Here is a 23623-nt window from a genome sequence, read left to right on the forward strand (position 1 = left end):
GGTGACGTCATGCTGTCTTCTGCACGGCGAAGGATCATTTGGCTCGTATCCGTACCAGATTCCTTTTGCAGGAGACATTTTATTTCGACTTGTAGCCGTTAAACTTCGGGTCCGATTAAAATCAAAGGTAGGGGTTACCCCCCCCCCCCCCCCCCCCCCCAAAAATATCTCCTCGGATCTGGACGATTTGGAAAAACGACCTGACTGAAGATCGAATTTACGGAAATCCGTAATAATACGGAAAACTTTCACCCATGAAATTGCAACATTATTGGCAATCTGGACTGTTTGCTGTCTTAACAACAATATTTTTGAAGAAGAAAGCAAAGCTTAATTTCTAAGGGATTGTTTGTAAGTTTGGTATTAAATTATTATGAAAATGATTCTTAGCTGAAATATTCAGATTTGGAAAAGCTGCACGATGGAAAACCTAAACAAGCGAAGATTTTTTTTTTAATGATCTGTGACGATCATTAACTGATGAAATGGTATTTATGCCGCTGTTAACTTATAGTCATTTTATCAAGAGTAGGCTATCACTATTAAACAAATGTTTAAAATAAATAAACGTTCATATAAAAAGTTTTAATTTGTAAATGTTTGTTTGTTTACAAAAAAACACTAACAATTTTGTCATTTCATTTATTTAACAAAAATCACAAGGGGACTATGCCTTTTCCCCAAAACTGTCCATGAAAACCTCTAGGATATCATGGTAATTTATGAATGTAACTTTGCAGGTTTGAGGAGCTGACAACCATAATTAAAGGCATGAAAAATAAGATGAAGATTAAGGACTTGGGAAATGTTCAATCAGGTATGGTTGTCATAAGTTACAAGATACTTTACAGGACTTTCTAAGGGGTCCTATGCCCTATGTGGCCAGCATAGCTCCAGACCAGCCTGAGTAGTGGCACAGTCAAGTCAGGAGTTACCCTGTTTGCTAATAAGTAACCCAAGGTTCAGTCGTCTCATTAATGGACAGGGTAGTTCCTGACCAGCCTCGTAAATTGGAAATCTAAAAATCATTGAAGGGCAAAACAGACCTTTTGAATCAACTTTTTCACAGATTTCTGCATGTTTAAAAGTTTGTCATTAAATCCTTATCATTGGTAAATGTAAAGATTGGAACTAAATATCTGCAGTTAAAAAGATTAAAAGAGAACAATGTTATCCTCAACTGGGCTCGAACCACTGACCCTTGAAGTAAGATTCTAGCACTTTTTGCCACTTGAAAGCAAAGTGAAACTAGATTTTGCAACCAGCATTAAACAAGAACAGCCTGCCAGTGATCCTAGGCTGTTCAGGTTTAAAGCGGTTAGCTGCTCATCAGTATTTGGTTGGAAAGAAAGCCTTTAAAACTTAAATCCATTTAGAAGTCTATAATTGTGTTTGAGTTTCTAAGGGACTACAAACAAGTAGAAATGTATGAAACCACTTGGCCATTTGTACTCATGCAAGGAGTGGTGTATTTTTAGCTCACCTGAGCACAACGTGCTCATGATGAGCTTTTGTGATCGCCTTTTGTCCATCGTGCGTTGTGCGGTGTCAACATTTGCCTTGTTAACTCTTTATAGAGGCCACATTTATTGTCCAATCTTCATGAAAATTGGTCTCTATGATATCTTGGATTAGTTCGAAAATGATGCAGTTTGGTTGAAAAACATGGCCACCAGGGGGCGGGGCATTTTTCCTTATATGGCTATAGTAAAAGCTTGTTAACACTAGAGGCCACATTAATTTTCCCATCTTCATGAAACTTGGTCAGAAGTTTTGTCCCAATGATATCTTGGATGAGTTAAAAAATGGAAACCTTTGCTTGAAAACAATGGCTGCCAAGGGGCGGGGCATTTTTCCTTATATGGCTATATATGGCTATTGTAAAATCTTGTTAACACTCTAGAGGCCACATTTATTGTCCAATCTTCATGAAACTTGATCAGAAGATTCATCACAATAATATCTTGGATGAGTTCAAAAATGATGCCTGTTAGTTGAAAAACATGTCCAATCTTCATGAAATTTGGTCAGAAGTTTGGTCTCAATGATATTTTGGATGAGTTCGAAAATAATTATGTTTGCTTGGAAAACATGGCTTCCAAGGGGCGGGACATTTTCCTTGTATGGCTATAGTAAAATCTTGTTAACACTCTAGAGTCCACATTTACTGTTTGATCTTCGTGAAACTTGGTCTGAAGATTCTTCCCGATAATATCTTGGACAAATTTAAATATGATGTCGGTTGGTTGAAAAACATGGCCAGGGGGCGGAGCATTTTTCCTTATATGCCTGTAGTAAAACCTTGTTAACACTCTAGAGGCCACATTTATTTTCTGATCTTCATGAAACTTGGTCAGAAGATTTGTCCTAATGATATCTTGGATGAGTTCGAAAATGGTTTCGGTTGCTTCAAAAATATGGCCACCAGGGGGCAGGGCATTTTTCCTAATATGGCTATATACATATATTTTCTTGTTATATCAGGTGAGCAACTTTAGGCCTTTCAGGCCCTCTTGTATATGTTATGTATGCAATCCTCGTAGTTCCACAAAATATTACAGTAACAACAGCTTTCTTCAAATTATTCAATTGTTTTGCAAAAGGAAGGCTTTATAATTTTCAGGTTTTTAAATCTTAAAAAATGCATGTAATGGATATTTTAGCAATGTTAATGTGCAGTTTTGCTGTTTAATGCAAATTCTATAACTACAACGATAATTTGCAAATCTGAATATTGATTTTTGCAATTTTGTCAATTTTCCAAAACGCGAAAAGGTCTCTTTAATTAAAAAGTTCAAACTTTCTACTTAAGTTCATGCCAAAATTGTTCAGGACTTTTCCTATCCAACCCTTAGACTGAATATTTTCATGGGGAAAGCGCTGACCATATGTGTCTTGTTCTGAGAAAATTGGGCTTAATTCATGTGCGTAAAGTGTCGTCCCAGATTAGCCTGTGCAGTCCGCACAGGCTAATCAGGGACGACACTTTCCGCCTAAACTTGATTTTCGGTAAGGAGGGACTTCCTTGAAACTAAAAATACCATTAAAGCGGAAAGTGTCGTCCCTGATTAGCCTGTGCGGACTGCACAGGCTAATCTGGGACGACACTTTACGCACATGAATTAAGCCCAGTTTTATCAGATTAAGACACATATGCGTGCGTACCTGTCAATTTAAGTCTTTTGCTCTTGAAATGCGTGCTGTTTTGATTCAATTCTCAAAAATGTGTTACTTCTCCACAGAGTTTGATGCTCTCTGCAAGGCTTATGAAAAAGCAAGAAAGGTTGTGGACAAAGAAGGGGTGCCAAGATTTTACATCAGAACTCTTGCTGAGCTGGAAGACTTCATAACAGAGGTGATATTGTGTGTTCACATTGCTGTGTTTACAGCGGGCCTTTTTATGATTTTGGTCTCGGTCTGGAGAAAGTGGGCTTAATGCTTGTGCCCAAGCACAGGCTAATCTGGGATGTCACTTTCCCCTGTTTATGTCCCAAACCACTATAGTGGGGGACATATTGTTTTAGCCCTGTCTGTTGGTTTGTTGCTTTGTTTGTTTGTTTGTGCAAACTTTAACATTTGCCATAACTTTTGCAATATTGAAGATAGCAAATTCATATTTGGCATGCATTTGTATCTCATGGAGCTGCAAGTTTTGAGTGGGGAATAGTCAAGTTCAAATATATGGGTCAAAATTGCTCATTTAATGTACACTTTTGCAATATTGAAGATAGCAACTTGATATTTTGCATGCATGTGTATCTCATGGAGCTGCACATTTTGAGTGGTGAAAGGTCAAGGTCATCCTTCAAGGTTAAAGATCAAATATATGGGGACATAGTGTTTCACAAACACATCACTTGTTATTTTATGGTACTTTACATTAATAGGAATTCTCCTCTAAGTGAAAATCCAGTTACAGTGGAAAGTGTTGTTTCAAGACAGCCTGTGTGGACTGCACAGACTAATCTGGAACAAAACTTTACACACTTGTATTAAACCCTGAGTGAGGTTCATTATATTCTTGATCCACATTGAAAGCCTATTGATAAAATAAGAAAAATTAAGTCCACTCATTATACATGTATGACATTTCATAACCACTTAGAATACTGATTATTTTGTGTAGCCATCCTGAAAACTATCCATGGGTCCATGTTTTTTACACCCAATTTGGTTGCGAAACAGGGAAATAAGGGTCTGAGTCATTCAAACCATAATTTATAATAATAAAAAAAAAAAATATATAAGTTAACCTGATGCAGTGTAGAAAAAAAAATCATTATTAAACTATCTGTTACCTTGAATTTGTTTAAAGACAGTAAAATATGTCAAATTGATTATTTAAGACTTTCCTTGGCATTTCGCGCGATTTTTTCCCCTCTTAAAAGGCCAGGCCCTTTCTCTAAAATCAGATAAAATCCCCTGAAGTCCATGGCAAGTAACCTGATGTATATTAACCAAATCCATGACAAGTACATGTAACATGATTTTCATTGAACAAGTCCATGACAAGTAACTTCAACTCCATTGAACAAGTCCATGACAAGTAACTTCAACTCCATTGAACAAGTCCATGACAAGTAACTTCAACTCCATTGAACAAGTCCATGACAAGTAACTTCAACTCCATTGACCAAGTCCATGTCAAGTTACCTGATTTTCATTGATTGATGCTATTGATTCCATGGACCATATTCCATTAACCAATTCCCTTACCACAGTGTTGGGAGGACAAGGAGGGCCGCAAGAAAATGAACAAGACCAACGCAAGAAGCCTGACCACGATGAGACAGAAGCTGAAGAAGTACAGCCGTGACTTTGAGAAGGATCTTGAGAACTACCGGGCTAACCCCGATGAGGGGGATTTTGATGATGAACTGAATGCACCGGCAGATGGTATGTATGTGAATTAAAGGGACGCCTCCTTTAATAAGCATTTTGAAAGTTGAAGTTTTTAGCTCACCTGTCAGACGTGACATGGTGAGCTTATGTGACCGTGTGATGTCCGGCGTTCGTGTGTGCGTGCGTGTGTCCGTCAACAATTTGTTTGTGTAGACAGTAAAGGTCACAGTTTTCATCCAATCTTTATGAAATTTGGTCAGAATGTTTAACTTGATCAAATCTGGGTTGGGATTGTATTTGGGTCATCTGTGGTCAAAACCTCGGTCACTAGGTCAAAAACTAGGTCACAATAGGTCAAATAATTGAAAAACCTTGTGTAGACAATAGAGGTCGCAGTTTTCATCCAATCTTTATGAAATTTGGTCAGAATGTTTATCTTGATGAAATCTGGGTTGTTTTTGTATTTGGGTTATCTGGGGTCAAAAACTAGGTCACTAGGTCAAAAACTAGGTCAAATAATAGAAAAACCTTGTGTAGACAGTAGAGGTCACAGTTTTCATCCAATCTTTATGTAATTTGGTCAGAATGTTTATCTTGATGAAATCTGGATTGGGATTGTATTTGGGTCATCTGGGGCTAAAAACTAGGTCACTAGGTCAAAAAAATCTTGTGTAGACAATAGAGGTCACATTTTTCATCTTATCTTTATGAAATTTGGTCAGAATGTTTATCTTGATAAAATCTGGGTTGGGATTGTATTTGGGTCATCTGGGGTCAAAAACTAGGTAACTATGTCAAAAACTAGGTCAAATAATAGAAAAATCTTGTGTAGACAATAGAGGTCGCAGTTTTCATCCAATCTTTATGAAATTTTGTCAGAATGTTTATCTTGATAAAATCTGGGTTGGGATATTGGGCCATCTGGGGTCAAAAACTAGGTCACTATGTCAAAACTTGGTCAAATAATAGAAAAACCTTGTGTAGACAAAAGAGGTCGAAGTTTTCATCCAAGCTTTATGAAATTTGGTCAGAATGTTTATCTTGATGAAATCTGGGTTGGGATTGTATTTGGGTCATCTGGGGTCAAAAACTAGGTCAATAGGTCAAATAATAGAAAAAAAGTCAACAATTTGTTTGTGTAGACAGTAGAGGTCACAGTTTTCATCCAATCTTTATGAAATTTGGTCAGAATGTTTATCTTGATGAAATCTGGGTTGGGATTGTATTTGGGTCATCTGAGGTCGCAAACTAGGTCACTAGGTCAAATAATAGAAAAACCTTGTGTAGACAATAGAGGTCACAGTTTTCATCAAATCTTTATGAAATTTGGTCAGAATGTTCAGGGCCCTCAATCTATTAAATCTGCCGCCGTAATTCGGCGGCAGTCCCCCACCTGTAAAGTATACTTTTTTCCCCTTTTGGAGGGAAAAATTCCCCCTAAAAAATCATCTTCTTTGCAAACATACTAAATTATGAAAAATGCAATGAATATAGTGCAAACATGTACAAATGTAATAATGAGATAGTAAGTAAAAAAATCTTCCAAAAAGTAAAAGGCCGCAAAAATTCCCCTTCCTAAGGGCTGCGGACCCCTTCCCCCAAACAGAGCTCCAGATAAGGTTTTGTGAAATTCTTAAATTACTACCAGATTTTCAAAAAGAATTCTTAACTCTGAAATTTTATTCTTAACGTTACTACTAAGTTTTGGAAAATAATTCGTATTTTTTCTAAATGACCTAAAAATAAATAATAATGGTTATTTTCATGCAAAATAAATAAAAATAAACATACTAGCAACTTTATTTATGCGAGTTCAACAGTTTCTTTTCAGTTATATACAATGTTATTTTTCAAATACCTTCATATGCCCAAACTCTGCTTAGATTGTATGCCTTAGATGAATTTTTACATATTTCACAATTAAAACGGATCTCCCCTTCAATCTTTTCAACGATTAGCCACGGGACTTGTCCCTTCCACTCGTTCAATGTTTTTTGTGTGTTTAAGTTTGGACCCGTCGTGTAGCGTTTTTGTTTAGCTTTTCCGACTGTGTCGGCAACTGAACAAACAACATTGTATAAGATCTTTTCTATAATGTCTTTCTTAACATTTAACTTCGGCTCACTTTGCCTACAATATGTTAAAAGCGTGTTTTCAGACGCTTTGCAGTTTTTTAAGGACGTTCTCTGGGCGCCGCCATTTTTGTTGACAGATAGACTGTATACGCCGCTTTTATTGGAAAAAATGCGATTTGTTATACAAACCCGATAACCATTCTATATAAGCACCGCAAAGATCTTTAATACGCAAAAAGAACTCAATAAAATCGATACGATCCGATGTAAAAATAATATTCGTAACTTGATTTTAAAATTCTTAATGGTACGACAAGATTTTAAAATAAATACGTAACGGACTTGAAAATAATTCGTAATTACGAAAATACGACCCTTATCTGGAGCTCTGCCCAAAGTAGTGTGAGGGCGCTGATGTTTATATTGATGAAATCTGGGTTGGGATTGTATTTTGTTATTCAGGTGAGCGATTCAGGGCCATCATGGCCCTCTTGTTTGTACATTAGAATGTATTGTTCCTTATTCCTTAAGGCTGTCAGTGTTATGATCTCCTCTTTTATTACTGGGTGAATTTTCTCATGGATAAATTTATTGTGTAAATGATCATATAGAAAAAAATCAAGGGGTTTCATGCTATTTAAAAAAGGCCGTAAAATGGACCCAATCCCAAAGCAAACTGACCCCATCCCAAACTGAAATTGTACATTTTTTCTTTCGAACAAAGGGGGGTATATAGTTTTCGCACTGTCAGTCTGTCTGTCAGTCTGTCACACTTTTTGTGTCCGCTCTCTAATTCAAACAGTTTTCATCCAATCTTTACGAGACTTAGTCATAAGTTGTATCTAGACAATATCTAGGTCAAGTTCGAATATGGGTCATGCCGGGTCAAAAACTAGGTCGAAAAAACAAATCCAAGGGAAGCTTTAAAATGGACATAATTATCTGACCTGCCAAATTTTATATTTTTGTTAAATAAATCAAAGCGGCGCAGTAGGCGGCATTGTGTTTCTGACAAACACATCGTGGTAAAAGGTCTAGGTCAAGGTCATCCTTCAAGGTCTAAGGTCAAAAATACAAACCCAAGGGAAGTATTAAGCTTTAAAGGGAGATAATTATTGAACATAGCAACTTGATATTTGGCATGCATGTGTATCTCATGGAGCTGCACATTTTGAGTGGTGAATCTACAGTCACAGTAGTGGCTTTTAATTATTTGCTACTAAAAATAGAGATTTGTAAGAGACAATTATTTTCAAGGGAAGTAATTTATATAATTATAAATCTCATATTATATATTTCCTTACCAAGAATTTTAAGTTCTTTTCACAGTTACTGTACATATTTTTTATTTTGATTATTTATAACTCAAATGATAAATTTGTCAAGGTTTTTTTTTTTAATGATATAATTATCATTTCTTTACTGTACTAATTTGTGAATGGTAGGGTTCATTACATACCTGTGGACTTATGTCCATAGATACATGATGAACTCTGGCTATGATCTCTTTGATAAACCACAGGCCTGGGTTGTCAGTGATGTCTGACTTGGTCATTTTTGACTGTCTACAGACCCCCCCCCCCCCCCCCACCCCGTTGGATTGAACAAAATCCAAGGGAAGTAATACGCTTTAAAGGGAGATAATTTCTATACCTTTCAAGTGATTAATATAAATTTTATTTCAATGCGGCGCAGTAGGGGGCATTGTGTTTCTGATGAACACATCTCGTGTTCTACCTATTTCCAAATTTTGATGCCCCCTGGATGGAATGATCGGGGGCATATTGTTTTTGGCCCGTCTGTCTGTCATTCTGTCCCAAAACTTTAACCTTGGTTAAAATTTTGGGACAACTTTTGCAATATTGAAGATAGCAACTTGATATTTGGCATGCATGTGTATCTCATGAAGCTGCACATTCTGAGTGGTGAAAGGTCAAGGTCAAAAGTCAAGATATACAATCCAAGGGAAGTAATTAGCTTTAAAAAGGATATCATTTCTTAACCTGCCAAATGATATATTGACATTTTATTTCAAAGAGGCGCAAAAGGGGGCATTGTATTTCTGACAAACACATCTCTTGTTATTTATTTTTTCTGTTATTATAAAGACGTGTATAATGATTATTAGTCCCCTACTGGTTTCACTGGATGGGACTTATGGTTTGCGCTCTGTGTGTCCGTCAGTCTGTCACACTTTTCTAGATCCTGCGATAACTTTTAAAGTTCTTCATATTTTTTCATGAAACTTAAAATATGGATAAATGGCAATATGGAGATTATGCACATCATTTCATTGCGTTCCTACGTAAAAAATTCTGGTTGCTATGGCAACAAATAAACAAGAAATACTGCTGAAAATGGTGTTTTTTTCTGGATCCTGCGATAACTTTAAAAGTTCTTCATATTTTTTCATGAAACTTGAAACATGGATAGATGGCAATATGGACATTATGCACATCATTTCATTTTGTTCCTACATCAACAATTCTTTTAGAGGGAATTTCCTTTTTATGCCCCCCTTCGAAAAAGAGGGGGTATATTGTTTTGCACGTCAGTCGGTCGGTCCGTCGGTTGGTCCGTACACCAGATAGTTTCTGGATGATAACTCAAGAACACTTAGGCCAAGGATCATTCAACTTCATAGGTTCATTGATCATGACTGGCAGATGACCCCTATTAATTTTCAGGTCACTGGGTCAAAGGTCACGGTCACAGTGACTTGAAATAGTAAAATGGTTTCCGGATGATGACTCAAGAATGCTTAGGCCTAGGATCATGAAACTTCATAGGTACATTGATCATGACTGGCAGATAACCCATATTGATTTTCAGGTCACTAGGTCAGAGGTCAAGGTCACAGTGACTTGAAATAGTAAAATGGTTTCCAGATGATAACTAAAGAATGCTTACGCCTAGGATCATGCAACTTCATAGGTACATTGATCATGACTGGCAGATGACCCCTAAAGATTTTCAGGTCATTAGGTCAAAGGTCAAGGTCACAGTGACTCGAAACAGTAAAATGGTTTCCGGATGATAGCTCAAGAATGCTTACGCCTAGGATCATGAAACTTCATAGGTACATTGATCATGACTGGCAGATGACCCCTATTGATTTTCAGGTCACTAGGTCCAAGGTCAAGGTCACAGTGACTCGAAACAGTTAAATGGTTTCAGGATGATAACTCAAGAATAATTAGGCCTCGGATCATGAAACTTCATAGGTACATTGATCATGACTGGCAGATGACCCCTATTGGTTTTCAGGTCACTAGGTCAAAGGTCAAGGTCACATTGACAAAAAATGTATTCACACAATGGCTGCCACTACATATTGGGGGCATGCATGTTTTACAAACAGTCCTTGTTTATTAATTGCCATGAAATGGCCTGATGTGTTATTATTTGTTGATATAAAATTCCAATTTGGTCCATTTTGTAAATTCCTAAATTTTCCATTTTATTAATTTAAAAACCAGACTCCTTTTCCTAAGATGGCTATGAAAACCCATGAAATTTAGGCAGTCACAATTGCAGATTTATGACCCTTCGACCTTCATCTGTTTTTCCATTGTATATTATATTATAGATTTGTGTTATGGGGACATCGGTGTCTGTGAGGATTGAAATTCTAGTTTTACTGCTGTTGGATTTTGGATTGGTTCTAGTCCCTGTCAAATTGGATGTTTTGGTGCATGAAAATATGCATCATATTGTAAATTTGGCTTAAATATTTGAGTTAACAAGATCTTTGCAGTGATTTATATGTTTGAAGTATCTAATCTCCAACCACATAATGGCAAAAACCGGTACCCCTCTCTTTCAGACCTGGAGAGTTCGGAGTCCGAGGATGATCTTCCCCCAGCATCTGCTTTCTTGAAGAAAGAAAAACCTGTCAAACCTGTCAAGCCTGCTGTATGTTCACTGGGTTTTGAACTTATTTGGCCCCATGTGAAGGTGTAGCCTCAATATGAGTCAGCCTCTAGGAATACTGGGCCTAACACATGTGTGGAAAGTGTTATTTCAGATTAGCCTGTGCAATCTGCAAAAAAACACATTTTCGACATGGGATATATGTCTCAATTTTGTGAGGCATAATGAACCCATGACTATTATAGTCTTTTAAAGAGATTTTTTTCACAGATTTTAGCATGTATTGAAGTTTTTCATTGGAGGTAAAGTCTGGCATCTTAACCACTTTGCCAACCGTACTAATACAGTGAGTAGTGTATTAAATACTTTGCATAAGCAATCCTTGAAGTGTCACAATATATAACAATAGCAAGAGAACTCTCCAAATTATTAAATTGTTTCGGGTATGTAGGGTCTTATAATTTTCAGGTTTTTGAATTGTCAAAAGATGCATGTAATGGATATTTAAGAGCTTGGTAAATGTTCAGTATTATTGTTTCCTCGAAGAATAACATTACTACAAGGCAAGTTAGCGAATCTGAAACATTTGTTTTCAATTTTGTCACTACCAAAACATGAAAAGGTCCCTTTAACTTGGTGTTAACCTTAATTGAAAAGTAATCATTATGATAACATGGGAACAAACAGTCATGTCTCCTCTAATAAGTATTATACATTGGTCAATATTTGCAGTGGAGAAAATGATTTGAAGACTCAAAACAATAACGAGTCTTTAATGTGTTTTTTTTCATTAAAAATTTCCCATCCATATAAATTATAAGTACAAGCTTAGTAAATATATAATACTGAAAACATTGGTATTCTCAATTTTTAAGCATTTTTTTAGCAAAACAACAACAACACTCATTTCCCATATTAGTCAAAATGTAGCCCAATTTCGTAAGGGACCCTGCCCCAGTCTCAAAATGTTGAGAAAAAAACACTGGTCTTATTGTCGGGTACTGTTTTGAAGTATAATTCAGGCTAATACATGTACATTTACCCATGAAGCTTAGTTGTCATGATACAAACATAATTTTATTGAAACTTCTGTACTTTCATAATGAGTTAAATAAAGGCAACTTTCAAACTGCTCATCAGTATGGTAGAGTTGGAAATGAAGGCTAAACAATCTGTAATGAAAGGTCCTTAATTCAATAGATGTTCTATGGTACTAGAACAAGTCAACGTGAGTACCTGAGCAGAAAAGAGTTCAGTTTGTTTTCAACCAATAAACCTGTCCCTGAAAATTGGGCTTCATGCATGTACACAGGGGTTCTGAAATATTTTATGAGTCTACTTGTCCACGGACAAGTTGGACCCACAAATTCACTTGTCCGTACCAAAGAAGTACTTGTCCGTACTTTTAAGATAAATAAAGGAAAACATCATTACTTATTAAGCAAATAATAAAAACATACACTTTTGTTAAGTTCTATTTTTGATTATATACATAGTTAACTAGAAAATACAAGCAAGATGTGCAAACAATAAGAACACGTTTAAGTCACACATGATACCATCTCGGATATTTAATAATCTCAACATGACTAAAAAATTCACTTGAAATAAAATAATCTTCGCTAAATATAAGTATGTAATTATCCGCTTATAAAGGAAACTTCTTACAAAGTTTACATTTACACACACCGGTAATGTTTTCAATCCAAGGAAATTCAATTAGCCAAGACTCAACAAATTCTCGTTTCCGCTTGGCGTCGTATGCTTTATCATATTCATACTTGGCTTTTCTCTTCTTTTCTGAAGCCGGACTGATTTTATAATTGGTCTGATTAGTGTCATGGCTTGACGTTAAAGTGGTTTTTTTTTTTTTTAATCAAATGCAGATCGATAAAACATGTTTGCGGCCATTTGCAATTTACGAAAAATGTTATCTAATGCGTGATTGGCTGTTGCTGTTCACGTGTACTGGTTTCTCTACTATAAATGTTACCTTATGCGTGATTGGCTTTTGCTATATACGTGTGGACATGTTTACAACATTAAATAATCATTATCGGAAAATAACCTACCTCCAGTTAAAAAAGTGTGCTGGTTCTTTTTTTATTTTCGGAAAATATTGACCTTTCGTTCTCGAAACAAAATTTACCACGGAAATTTTACTTGTCCCCGGACAAGCCAGCTTTCAAAAACTGCTTGCCCGGAACGGGAAATTGACGACTCGGACAACTCGGACAGCATATTTCAGAACCCCTGGTACATAGTGTCCACCAAGATTAGCCTGTTATGTCCGCACAGGCTCATCAGGGACAGCACTTTCAGTATTTTCTCGATTTTTTTACTTAGAAGATACTTCCTTTAACCCTTTGCATGCTGGGAAATTTGTCGTCTGCTAAAATGTCGTCTGCTGAATTTGTAAAATAAGCATTTTCTTCATTTTTTTTCAAAGAATACTATCAGAATAGCAAACAGTTTGGATCCAGATGAGACGCCACATTTTGTGGCGTCTCATCTGGATCCAAACTGTTTGCAAAGGCCTTTAAAATTCAGCTCCAGCGCTTTAAGGGTTAAACGAAAAATTCCATAAAAGCAGAAAGTGTTGTCCCTAATAAGCCTTGAAGAATGCACAATCATTCAGCCTGGTCTTACACCCAGAGTGAGGCTCGATTATATTTAACAATGCATTTTAGTCCCCTATCCGTGAAACCCAAGGGGACTTATTGTTTGCAATCTATGAGTCTGTCACACTTTTCTGGATCCTGCGATAATTTTAAACGTTCTTCATATTTTTTCATGAAACTTGAAACATGGACAGATGGCAATATGGAGATTGTGCAAGTCATTTCGTTTTGTTCCTTTGTAAAGAATTCTGGTTGCTATAGAAACATATTTAGACTAGAAATATAGCTGAAAATGGTGGATCCTGCGATAATTTTAAACGTTCTTCATATTTTTTCATGAAACTTGAAACATGGACAGATGGCAATATGGAGAGTGTGCACATCATTTCATTCTGTTCCTACATCAACAATTCTGGTTGCTATGGCAACAATTAGACTAGAAATATTGCTGAAAATGGTAGAGTTTCACTGGTAGGGGACTTATTGCTTGGCAATTGTCTTGTTTAACAATTTAAACAATTATTTATATGCAAACAAACATTGTTTGATTGCATTTTATTATAGATATAACTGAAAGTTTGTGTTTAACCAATAAAGCTAACATTTGAAATAAAGCTAACATTTGACAGAGAACCATGGATGACGATGATGATGATGACGAGTGGTCCGAATCCGAGTCTGATACTTCTGATGATGAAGATGCTCCTGCAGATTACACCAACATGGCTGCCTACTTCTTAAAGGACAAGTATGTGCTGTGTATATTGGAGCCATGCTCTGAAAACCAGGCTTTATGCATGTGGGTAAAGTGTCATCCCAGATTCACCTGTGTACTCCGCACTGGCTTTATGCATGTGGGTAAAGTGTCATCCCAGATTCACCTGTGTACTCCGCACAGGCTTTAGTGGGTTAAGTGTCATCCCAGATCACCTGTGTACTCCGCACAGGCTTTAGTGGGTAAAGTGTCATCCCAGATATACCTGTGTACTCCGCACAGGCTTTATGCATGTGGGTATAGTGTCATCCCAGATTCACCTGTACTCAGCACAGGCTTTATGCATGTGGGTAAAGTGTCATCCCAGATTCACCTGTACTCAGCACAGGCTTTATGCATGTGGGTAAAGTGTCATCCCAGATTCACCTGTACTCAGCACAGGCTTTATGCATGTGGGTAAAGTGTCATCCCAGATTCACCTGTGTATTCCGCACAGGCTTATCAGGGACTACTTTTTCCGCCAGGACTAGATATTCGTTTAGAAGAGACATCCTTTAAACGTAAAATTCTATTAAAAAATAGAAAATTGTTGTCCTTCATAAGCTTGTGTGGAGGCTGATGCTTACACAAAGTATTCCCAAAGCAAGGCTCTGTTGTAATTTAAGAGTTCAAGATTTAAGAGATTTAATATCTATAAAAAAATGCACAAGTTATGCGAGCTTGCTAATTTGGTAATGGGTTCGACTTTTAATCCCTTGATTGCAATTTACATCTTGTTTTCAGCGATCAGGGTTTATGTTTAGCTGTTTTTACAGCTGCTATTTGGTCATATTTCCAACGATAAAAAGTTTCTTTTTTCTAAGACCATTCCCTGAATCCCTGATTGATAGTTCCACGTTCATGCCTAAAGAATAGAGATTAAAAAATGTTAAAAAGGAAGAGTTTTGAAGTTGTAATATCCATTTTACTAATATGTTTATGATTAAAATGTTCTCTGTCATTCAGTATAAATAATTGTTCAAAAGTTATAAAGTAAGCAATCTTATTTTTCCCAAGCTATATTTATTTGAGACTAAAATTCCTAAAATCACAGGATAAGATCACATTCCCAAAATGGCGAAAAAAAGCCCAGGCTATAGACTTCAGTCATAACATTTGTCCTTATATTTCAGTTCGATAAGGCAATAACCTGATGATTGTTGTTAAGATAATAGCTGTTTCATACAAAACTTAAGTTGTCTAGTGAACTGAGGACTACTTAGGAGAATGCTATATGCAACCAGCATACTATCAGAACAGTGCTGTTTGCTGCTCATCAGTATCTTAGGGTTAAAAAAGAGGACTCAAAACTATATCTTTGTTTTATAAGACAGGACCCTAATGATTATTGTTTTATAAATGTACTACAAACAACACAAACATTATTTATTTAAATTTGAGGAAAAACAGGGCTATATGCACAGGTGCAAAATGTCGTCCCTGATTAGCCTGTTCAGTCCGCACAGGCTAATCAGAGACGATGCTTTCTGCTTTAATTTGAATTAAGCTAAAATTGGATTTCCTTCAAAGGAAAAAATTCATAGAAGCAGAAAGTGTTGTCCCTGTGATAACACACATGCATTAAGCCCCATTTTCTCAGATCAAGGCTTACTAAAGTCATCTATGTAACTCAGAACCACTGAGGAGAAGAAGGACACGAAGGCTCAGAAAAAGATGAAGCGTCGTCTGGCTGCCAAGGATGCAGAGAAGGAGGATGACGAGGGAGAGGGAGAGTGGGAGGAGGTCACCTCCAAAGGGGGTGCACCACTTGTGGTGGTGAGTCAACACTCACACAGCAAATTAACTCTAAATATCAATAGTATTGTTTTTTATCCCATACCACATTCATCATAATTATTTTAGCCACATATTTTAAATAATTTCTAATGCAATGCGCCCTTTATCTGATTCAGAAAGGGGAAGTAGTCAGTTACTGACATTTATATGTGCACAAAACACATGTAAACCATCTTTTCCAGATAAAGTGTTTACGGTATTGGTCGATTGACAGCCGTGATTGATCTGTATTACGTGTGAAACCTGTGAAGATTTTAAATACTCAAACATACAGCAGTTCTTTACATTGTGTTAGGTGCACCCTTTATGTTTATTTCATGAGAGAAAAAAAAGAGTTTTAACTCAACTTTTCTTTTTTTTTGTAAGACTGTATATGATAATTGCGTAACTGTTAACACTTCATAGTCAGTTACACAGGTTTTCTTTCTATAACTATAATCGTGTCACGTTCTGAGAAAACTGGGCATAATGCTTGTGCGTAAATTGTCATCCCAGATTAGCCTGTGCAGTCCGCACAGGCTGATCAGGGACGACAATTTCTGCTTTTTAGCACTGAAGGCCTGAAGAGCTTATGTCATGGCATGGTTTTCATGGTCCGTGCGTGCATGCGTTTTTCTTGTTTACGCTATAAAGTCCACAGTTTTCATCCGATTCTTTTCAAACTTGTTCAGTGTCTTTTTATTAATGAGGACTCGAACCCTATTGAAAATGGGTTACATCAGAGTAAAAAGTCCAGAATTATCTCCCCTTGAATTTGAGAAAATTGTGAAATAAGGCTTGTTTACGCAATTAAGTCCATAGTACGCCAATTATTTCCCAACTTGCACAGTGTCTTTATCTGAATGATGAGTCAAACCCTATTGAAATTGTGCACTATTGGAGTTAAAAGTCCAGAATTTTCCCCCCTTGAATTTGAAAAAAGCAAGAAAATTAATTTTTTTTATGTGATAAAGTCCATAGTTTTCATCCAATTCTTGGCAAAATTGCACAGTGTCTTTGTATCAATGAGGACTCAAACCCTTTTTTTAAAAAGAGCAATATCGAAGCAATAGCTTATGTCATGGCGTGGTTTCCATCATCTGTCCGTCCGTCCGTGCATTAGACTTTTCTTGTTTACGCGATAAAAAGTCCACAGTTTTAATCCGATTCTTTTCAAACTTGTTCAGTGTCTTTATATTCATGAGGACTCGAACCCTATTGAAAATGGGTTACATCAGAGTAAAAAGTCCAGAATTATCTCCCCTTGAATTTGAGAATATTGTGAAATAAGGCTTGTTTACGCAATAAAGTCCACAGTTTTCATACAATTATTTCCCAACTTGAAACCTGTGAAGATTTTAAATACTCAAACATACAGCAGTTCTTTACATTGTGTTAGGTGCACCCTTTATGTTTATTTCATGAGAGAAAAAAAGGGTTTTAACTCAACTTTTCTTTTTTTTGTAAGACTGTATATGATAATTGCGTAACTGTTAACACTTCATGGTCAGTTACACAGGTTTTCTTTATATAACTATAATCGTGTCACGTTCTGAGAAAACTGGGCATAATGCTTGTGCGTATATTGTCATCCCAGATTAGCCTGTGCAGTCCGCACAGGCTGATCAGGGACGACAATTTCTGCTTTTTAGCACTGAAGGCCTGAAGAGCTTATGTCATGGCATGGTTTTCATGGTCCGTGCGTGCATGCGTTTTTCTTGTTTACGCTATAAAGTCCACAGTTTTCATCCGATTCTTTTCAAACTTGTTCAGTGTCTTTTTATTAATGAGGACTCGAACCCTATTGAAAATGGGTTACATCAGAGTAAAAAGTCCAGAATTATCTCCCCTTGAATTTGAGAAAATTGTGAAATAAGGCTTGTTTACGCAATTAAGTCCATAGTACGCCAATTATTTCCCAACTTGCACAGTGTCTTTATCTGAATGATGAGTCAAACCCTATTGAAATTGTGCAATATTGGAGTTATAAGTCCAGAATTTTCGCCACTTGAATTTGAAAAAAACAAGAAAATTAATTTTTTTTATGTGATAAAGTCCATAGTTTTCATCCAATTCTTGGCAAAATTGCACAGTGTCTTTGTATCAATGAGGACTCAAACCCTTTTTTTAAAAAGAGCAATATCGAAGCAATAGCTTATGTCATGGCGTGGTTTCCATCATCTGTCCGTCCGTCCGTGCATTAGACTTTTCTTGTTTACGCGATAAAAAGTCCACAGTTTTAATCCGATTCTTTTCAAACTTGTTCAGTGTCTTTATATTAATGAGGACTCGAACCCTATTGAAAATGGGTTACATCAGAGTAAAAAGTCCAGAATTATCTCCCCTTGAATTTGAGAATATTGTGAAATAAGGCTTGTTTACGCAATAAAGTCCACAGTTTTCATACAATTATTTCCCAACTTGCACAGTGTCTTTATCTGAATGATGAGTCAAACCCCTTTTGAAAATGAGCAATATCAGAGTTATAAGTTCATAATAATCTCCCCTTGATTTTAAGAAAAAATTAAAATTCAGTTTTTTTATGTGATAAAGTCCATAAGTTTCATCCAATTCTTGGCAAACTTGCACAGTGTCTTTGTATCAATGAGGACTCAAACACTTTTAAAAAGAGCAATATCAAAGCAATAAGTCCAGAATGACTTCCCCTTGAATATGAGAAAATTTTGAAATCCCGCTTGTTTACGCAATTAATTCCACAGTTTTTATCCAATTATTTCAAAATTTGCACAGTATCTTTATATCAATAAGGGCTTGAATCCTATTGAATATGAGAAGTATCGGAGAAATAAGTACACAATAATCTCCCCTTGAATTTGAGAAAATTCTCCTTGTTTGCGCGATTAAGTACACAGTTTCCATCTTATTCTTTCCAAACTTGCTCAGTGTTTATGGCAGTAGAGCGATTCAGGCCCTCATGGGCCTCTTGTATGGAATTTTATCGTTTAAATGATGTCTCTTCTAAGCGAAAATCCATGTTAAGGCGAAATAGTGTTGTCCCGGATTAGCCTGTGCTGACTGCGCACAAGCATTATGCCCAGTTTTCTCAGAACAAGACATAATTGTTCTCTTCATTGTTTATGATGCCTTGATGATATTTACATCAGGAGAAGCCAAAAATGTTCGCCAAGGACACTGAGGTGAACCACGAAGCCGTGTCTAAGAAACTGTTTGAGATTATCTCAGCCCGAGGTAAGAAGGGTACCGACAGACAGGAGCAGATCGAGCTGTTGAAGGAGCTCTACACGATAGCAGAGACTAACAATCTAGGCATTGCTGTGTCCGTCAAGATCAGTTTCAACATCATTGCGGCCATCTTTGACTACAACCCTAACATTGCCCAGTGTATGAAAGCGGAGATGTGGGACATGTTAGTTCTTGTTTTGTTTTTTTTTCAATATATTTGGTGATTGCAACATTTTTAGCTCTGCGTTTTCGGAGAAAACCCGAGGTATTGTTGTAGCCAGCTTGTCGTCCGACGTCTGCGTCGTGCTAAAACCTTAACTCTAAAATCAAAGTGCTTCCTGCTACAACTTTGAAACTTAATATGTAGATGCATTTTGATGAGTTCTACATGCCACACCCATATTGGGGTCACTAGGTCAAAGTTCAAGGTCACTGTGACCTCTAAAAAAAATAATTCTGACAAGCATTTATTTAAACTGCACCCGTAGCCGAGCGTGGCACCCGTTATGCGGTGCTCTTATTTAATTATTCTGCTCTGTAGAAGCATGGATGGAAATTTACGCTAACCGACTTGCCCGGGGCGAATTATCTTTACGCCAAGGTATTGAATCTCAAAAGTTGGCAGTTTGCCAGGAAAATAGCTTTTTGAAAAAGCTGTTTTAAACAATCAATACATGGCAGCGTTATTTTTTGTTCAAATTTGGGTCCGGTAGTGGGACCCATTCCCAATGGATAAAAGTATATATTTTTCCCAAATGGGACCTAAATATTCCCAATTGATGGTTTCCAAAAGAGATTTTTTTTTTTTGAAAGTCTAAACATTATCTCCAAATCAAGCTTTATAAGTTGAATTTTCGAAAATATATTTATGCCCCCCTTCGAAGAAGAGGGGGTATATTGTTTTGCACAATGTCGGTCCGTCGGTAGGTCCGTCAGTCCGTCCGTTCGTCCACCAGATGGTTTCCGGATGATAACTCAAGAACACTTAGGCCTAGGATCATGAAACTTCATAGGTACATAGATCATGACTGGCAGATGACCCCTATTGATTTTGAGGTCACTAGGTCAAAGGTCAAGGTCACAGTGACTCATTCTTGGATGCAGTTTAGGACCACATTTGCAGATTGTTTTATGTACTGGTGTCGTGGGGCATTAGAAAGGCTCTCGGCTCCAAGATTTTTGGCTGGGCAACTAAATGAGTTGGTTGCCTGTTAGGGCAACCAGTTATATAAAGTTAGTTTCTATATCTGATTGGTAATACTATGTGTATTTTATTTTTAAGATTTCTGGTTATTAATCTAATTTGCTTTTCTTTAAACTACAAAAATTGTAGGCAATAGATACTTATTAACATGTCATTCAATTTTGATTTAGAAACAAAAAAATACATTAGAAAATCTTGGTTTCGGGGGTATATTTTCCAATTTAGTTAAGAGGAATTCAAAAACTGCATTAACAGAAGTGAAATAAATTTCCGCAGTTAAGTATTATTATGTTGTTGTTATTTAGACTTTAATTTGTAATAACCCCTCAGATCTGACTCTGTAATTTCAGGAAAGAATGTACTTACCCAGGGAATTGTGTGTTTAAGGTGTGTGTCCAATGTGAAGGCCATTCTTGTGATGCTGAAGGAACACCCAGACATCTCTGTGGGGGCAAATATCACTGAGGACAGTGAGAGTCTAGAGGTAACACTCCAATACAACTGGCAGTGATACAGGCAAAGGACTAGATCCTATTCAGTATCTCAAATCGGTGTTGCACAATTTGATCGATAACTTTCTCAGCTTTTAAGACAAAAGTTATTTGAAAGAAAACCTTATGTGATTCTTGGTAAATTAAAAAGAAAACAATTACAGGTATTATATTGGACCATTTTTAGCATCCCATCTTACTTGGGCATTTTGTCTATTCTATTTCCTTTTGCAAGTGTAATTAGAAGGTTAGAAGAAGAAAAAATATTTTGAACTACCATGATTACAATTATGTTATTTCTAAACATGATATTGTTGGAACCATGGTCTATGGACCTTTGTTTCACTGCAATCATGCCTATACTGTACATATGTGAACTCCTGTATAATTTACTATGGTCAATAAATTTCCCAATTCCAGGTGTGAAAGTCCCATGTTAAGAAAAAATAGTGAAAACGAATTCTAGAGACCATTGCTATACGACATAAAACACATTAGCACATTTTTTTTGCCAAATAAAGACAAGCCTGCATAATATTAGCAGCTGCAATCTATGATAGTAGTAATTACATTTGAATGAAATGTGTATTTTTGGCCAAATAAAACACATGTTTTACAGTTCTTAGGAGAGCTGCGTTTGATCAAAGCTCTGCTCACTTCTCCCTAATAAAATTTGAAGGAGAAGTCACTTCTCCCTAAAATTTTGGGCTAGGATGATCCGTTCTATCAATCCTATACCAGCTATTATTACGCCATGATATGCGGTAATATTAGCCCATTAGTAAATTGATACTATTTGTGATATACAGTTGAGTGACGCTGTGGGAAAACTTTGAAAAGCTTTATGCATGTGGGTCAAGTGTTGTTTCAAATCAGCCTTTGCAGTCTGCACAGGCTGATCAGGGACATCATTATTTGTCCTTGACATGATTTTTGCTAAGAAGATATTTCTCTCAAACAAAAAAACACACTTGAAGTTTCACCTCTGATTAGCCTGTGTGGACTGCACAGGCTAATCTTGGACGAGACTTCTCACAAATGCTTAAAGCATGGTTTTCTAAGAGTGTGGCTCGTATATAGTTTTCCCCCTGTAGACAAGCCCTTACCGTATCCGTGGCTGCATCCTTACTGTGGTGGAGAGGATGTGTGAGGAGTACACCAAGATGCTGCAGGCCTGTGACGCACATAGCACTGAATATGTAGAAAGGTAACGCCTCTTTTTTTGCTAATAAGCACTTGAAAAGTAACAAGTTTTAACATTCACAGTGAAAGAAACTAACTTATTATTGGTTACCTGCACAGGCTACCATCTTTTGTATTTTGGTGGCCCCGCCAAAGAGTCATGAGCTCAGAACCATGTACACTTTATGTGTTTCTAATACTGTCTTTGAATAAAACAAAATGACAACAACACTGCTGACAGCCATGTCAATGCATTAAGTCCTTTTTATGAGCCTGAACTGAATAATTTCATTTGCCTAAATAAATGAATATTATTTTAATTTTTAGCTCTGCTGTTTTCGGAGAAAACCCAAGGTATTGTCATAGCCAGCTCGTCTTCCGCCGTCAGCCATCCGCCGTAGGCATCGTGCTAAAACCTTAACATTGGCTCTAGAATCAAAGTGCTTCCACCTACAACTTTGAAACTTCATATGTAGATGCACCTTGATGAGTTCTACACGCCCCACCCAATTTTGGGTCACTAGGTCAAAGGTCATGGTCACTGTGACCTCTAAAAAAAAAAATTCTGACAAGCTTTTGCAGCCGAGCGTTGGCACCGGTTATGCGGTGCTCTTGTTAACTTATCCACAGTTGCCAATTTTTGTGTAATTATTAAAGTCTCTATAACGCTCAAAATCAACAAATATTTAGTAAAGTATTTCGTAAAATAAAGTTAACCCCTTAACAATCAGTGTTCCTTATAGCAATAGCTACAATTTTAACGCTAGATGTGGTATGATTACATAGATTTTTGTAGATACAAAATGCTTGTTTTTATATTTATTTGTGACCACAATAAATTCCATGTTAATTTCCTGCGAATATATCTATTGATACAACACACTAACACTAAAATGGTACCATGTTAAAACCATAATAAAAACGAGCATTTTGTATCCACAAACATCTATTTTACCAGACCACATCTGGTGTTTAAATTTCGACAATGGCCTTAGGGAACAATGATTTTTAATTGTTTAGCTTAAATTTACAAAATATTGTACAAAATTTTTGTTGATTTTGAGTAGTAATGTTACTTTAGGCCTAACAAAAAAATATGTTTGTTTCCACTGACATGGCCTAAAAAATTAGGGTAGGTAGGTAGGCAAATAATTTTATTTTTAAAAATATTTTTTTTTAGAAAATGTCGTACATGGTGCATCTTCTTCTCATTTTTTTGTGTATAACTGTATGTACAATAAATTTGATGATGTATGTAATGCAATATGGCTTTATTTAAATGCTTTAATGAAATAAAAACTTGCTGTTCATTAATTTTGCATTTGTTGCTTTCCTTATTTCCGAGTTAAATGTTGACTTCTGGCAGCGGCTTTAATAGTCCATTTTATTACCAATAAAAGGCATTACTAAAGTCGCAGTAAGCTTGACCCTCAGTGTCTTTAGGAATTCAGTGTTGTTATACTTTCCGTTGCTTTGGAATCATGGAGTATATACTATATTATTTATAATTTATAATATATTAAATAGCCCAAAAGCCATGCTTGGGGGACGCGAGTGGTGTTGCATGTAACATTATCACCATGAACAGACCCAATCAAACT

General features: G+C 36.5%; 1 protein-coding gene across 7 annotated transcripts in view; it reads left to right on the forward strand.

The window, feature by feature from the left end:
* The window catches only part of LOC127831590 (eukaryotic translation initiation factor 3 subunit C-like), a 99624-nt gene that overhangs the window by 37569 nt on the left and 38432 nt on the right, over positions 1-23623 (forward strand). For all 7 annotated transcript variants that reach the window (XR_008026419.1, XR_008026420.1, XR_008026418.1 and 4 more), the window contains 9 exons: positions 741-817; positions 3243-3355; positions 4722-4896; positions 10744-10832; positions 14041-14159; positions 15800-15941; positions 19067-19329; positions 20737-20833; positions 21935-22047. Coding sequence is in view for 4 of the 7 variants with exons in the window: in XM_052356584.1 (XP_052212544.1) it covers positions 741-817; positions 3243-3355; positions 4722-4896; positions 10744-10832; positions 14041-14159; positions 15800-15941; positions 19067-19329; positions 20737-20833; positions 21935-22047 (1188 nt within the window). In the remaining 3 variants the exon portion in view is untranslated. The remainder of the gene's footprint in view (positions 1-740; positions 818-3242; positions 3356-4721; positions 4897-10743; positions 10833-14040; positions 14160-15799; positions 15942-19066; positions 19330-20736; positions 20834-21934; positions 22048-23623) is intronic.

This window comes from Dreissena polymorpha, chromosome 1, assembly GCF_020536995.1.
Source record: "Dreissena polymorpha isolate Duluth1 chromosome 1, UMN_Dpol_1.0, whole genome shotgun sequence".
NCBI classification, from domain to species: Eukaryota; Metazoa; Mollusca; class Bivalvia; order Myida; family Dreissenidae; genus Dreissena; species Dreissena polymorpha.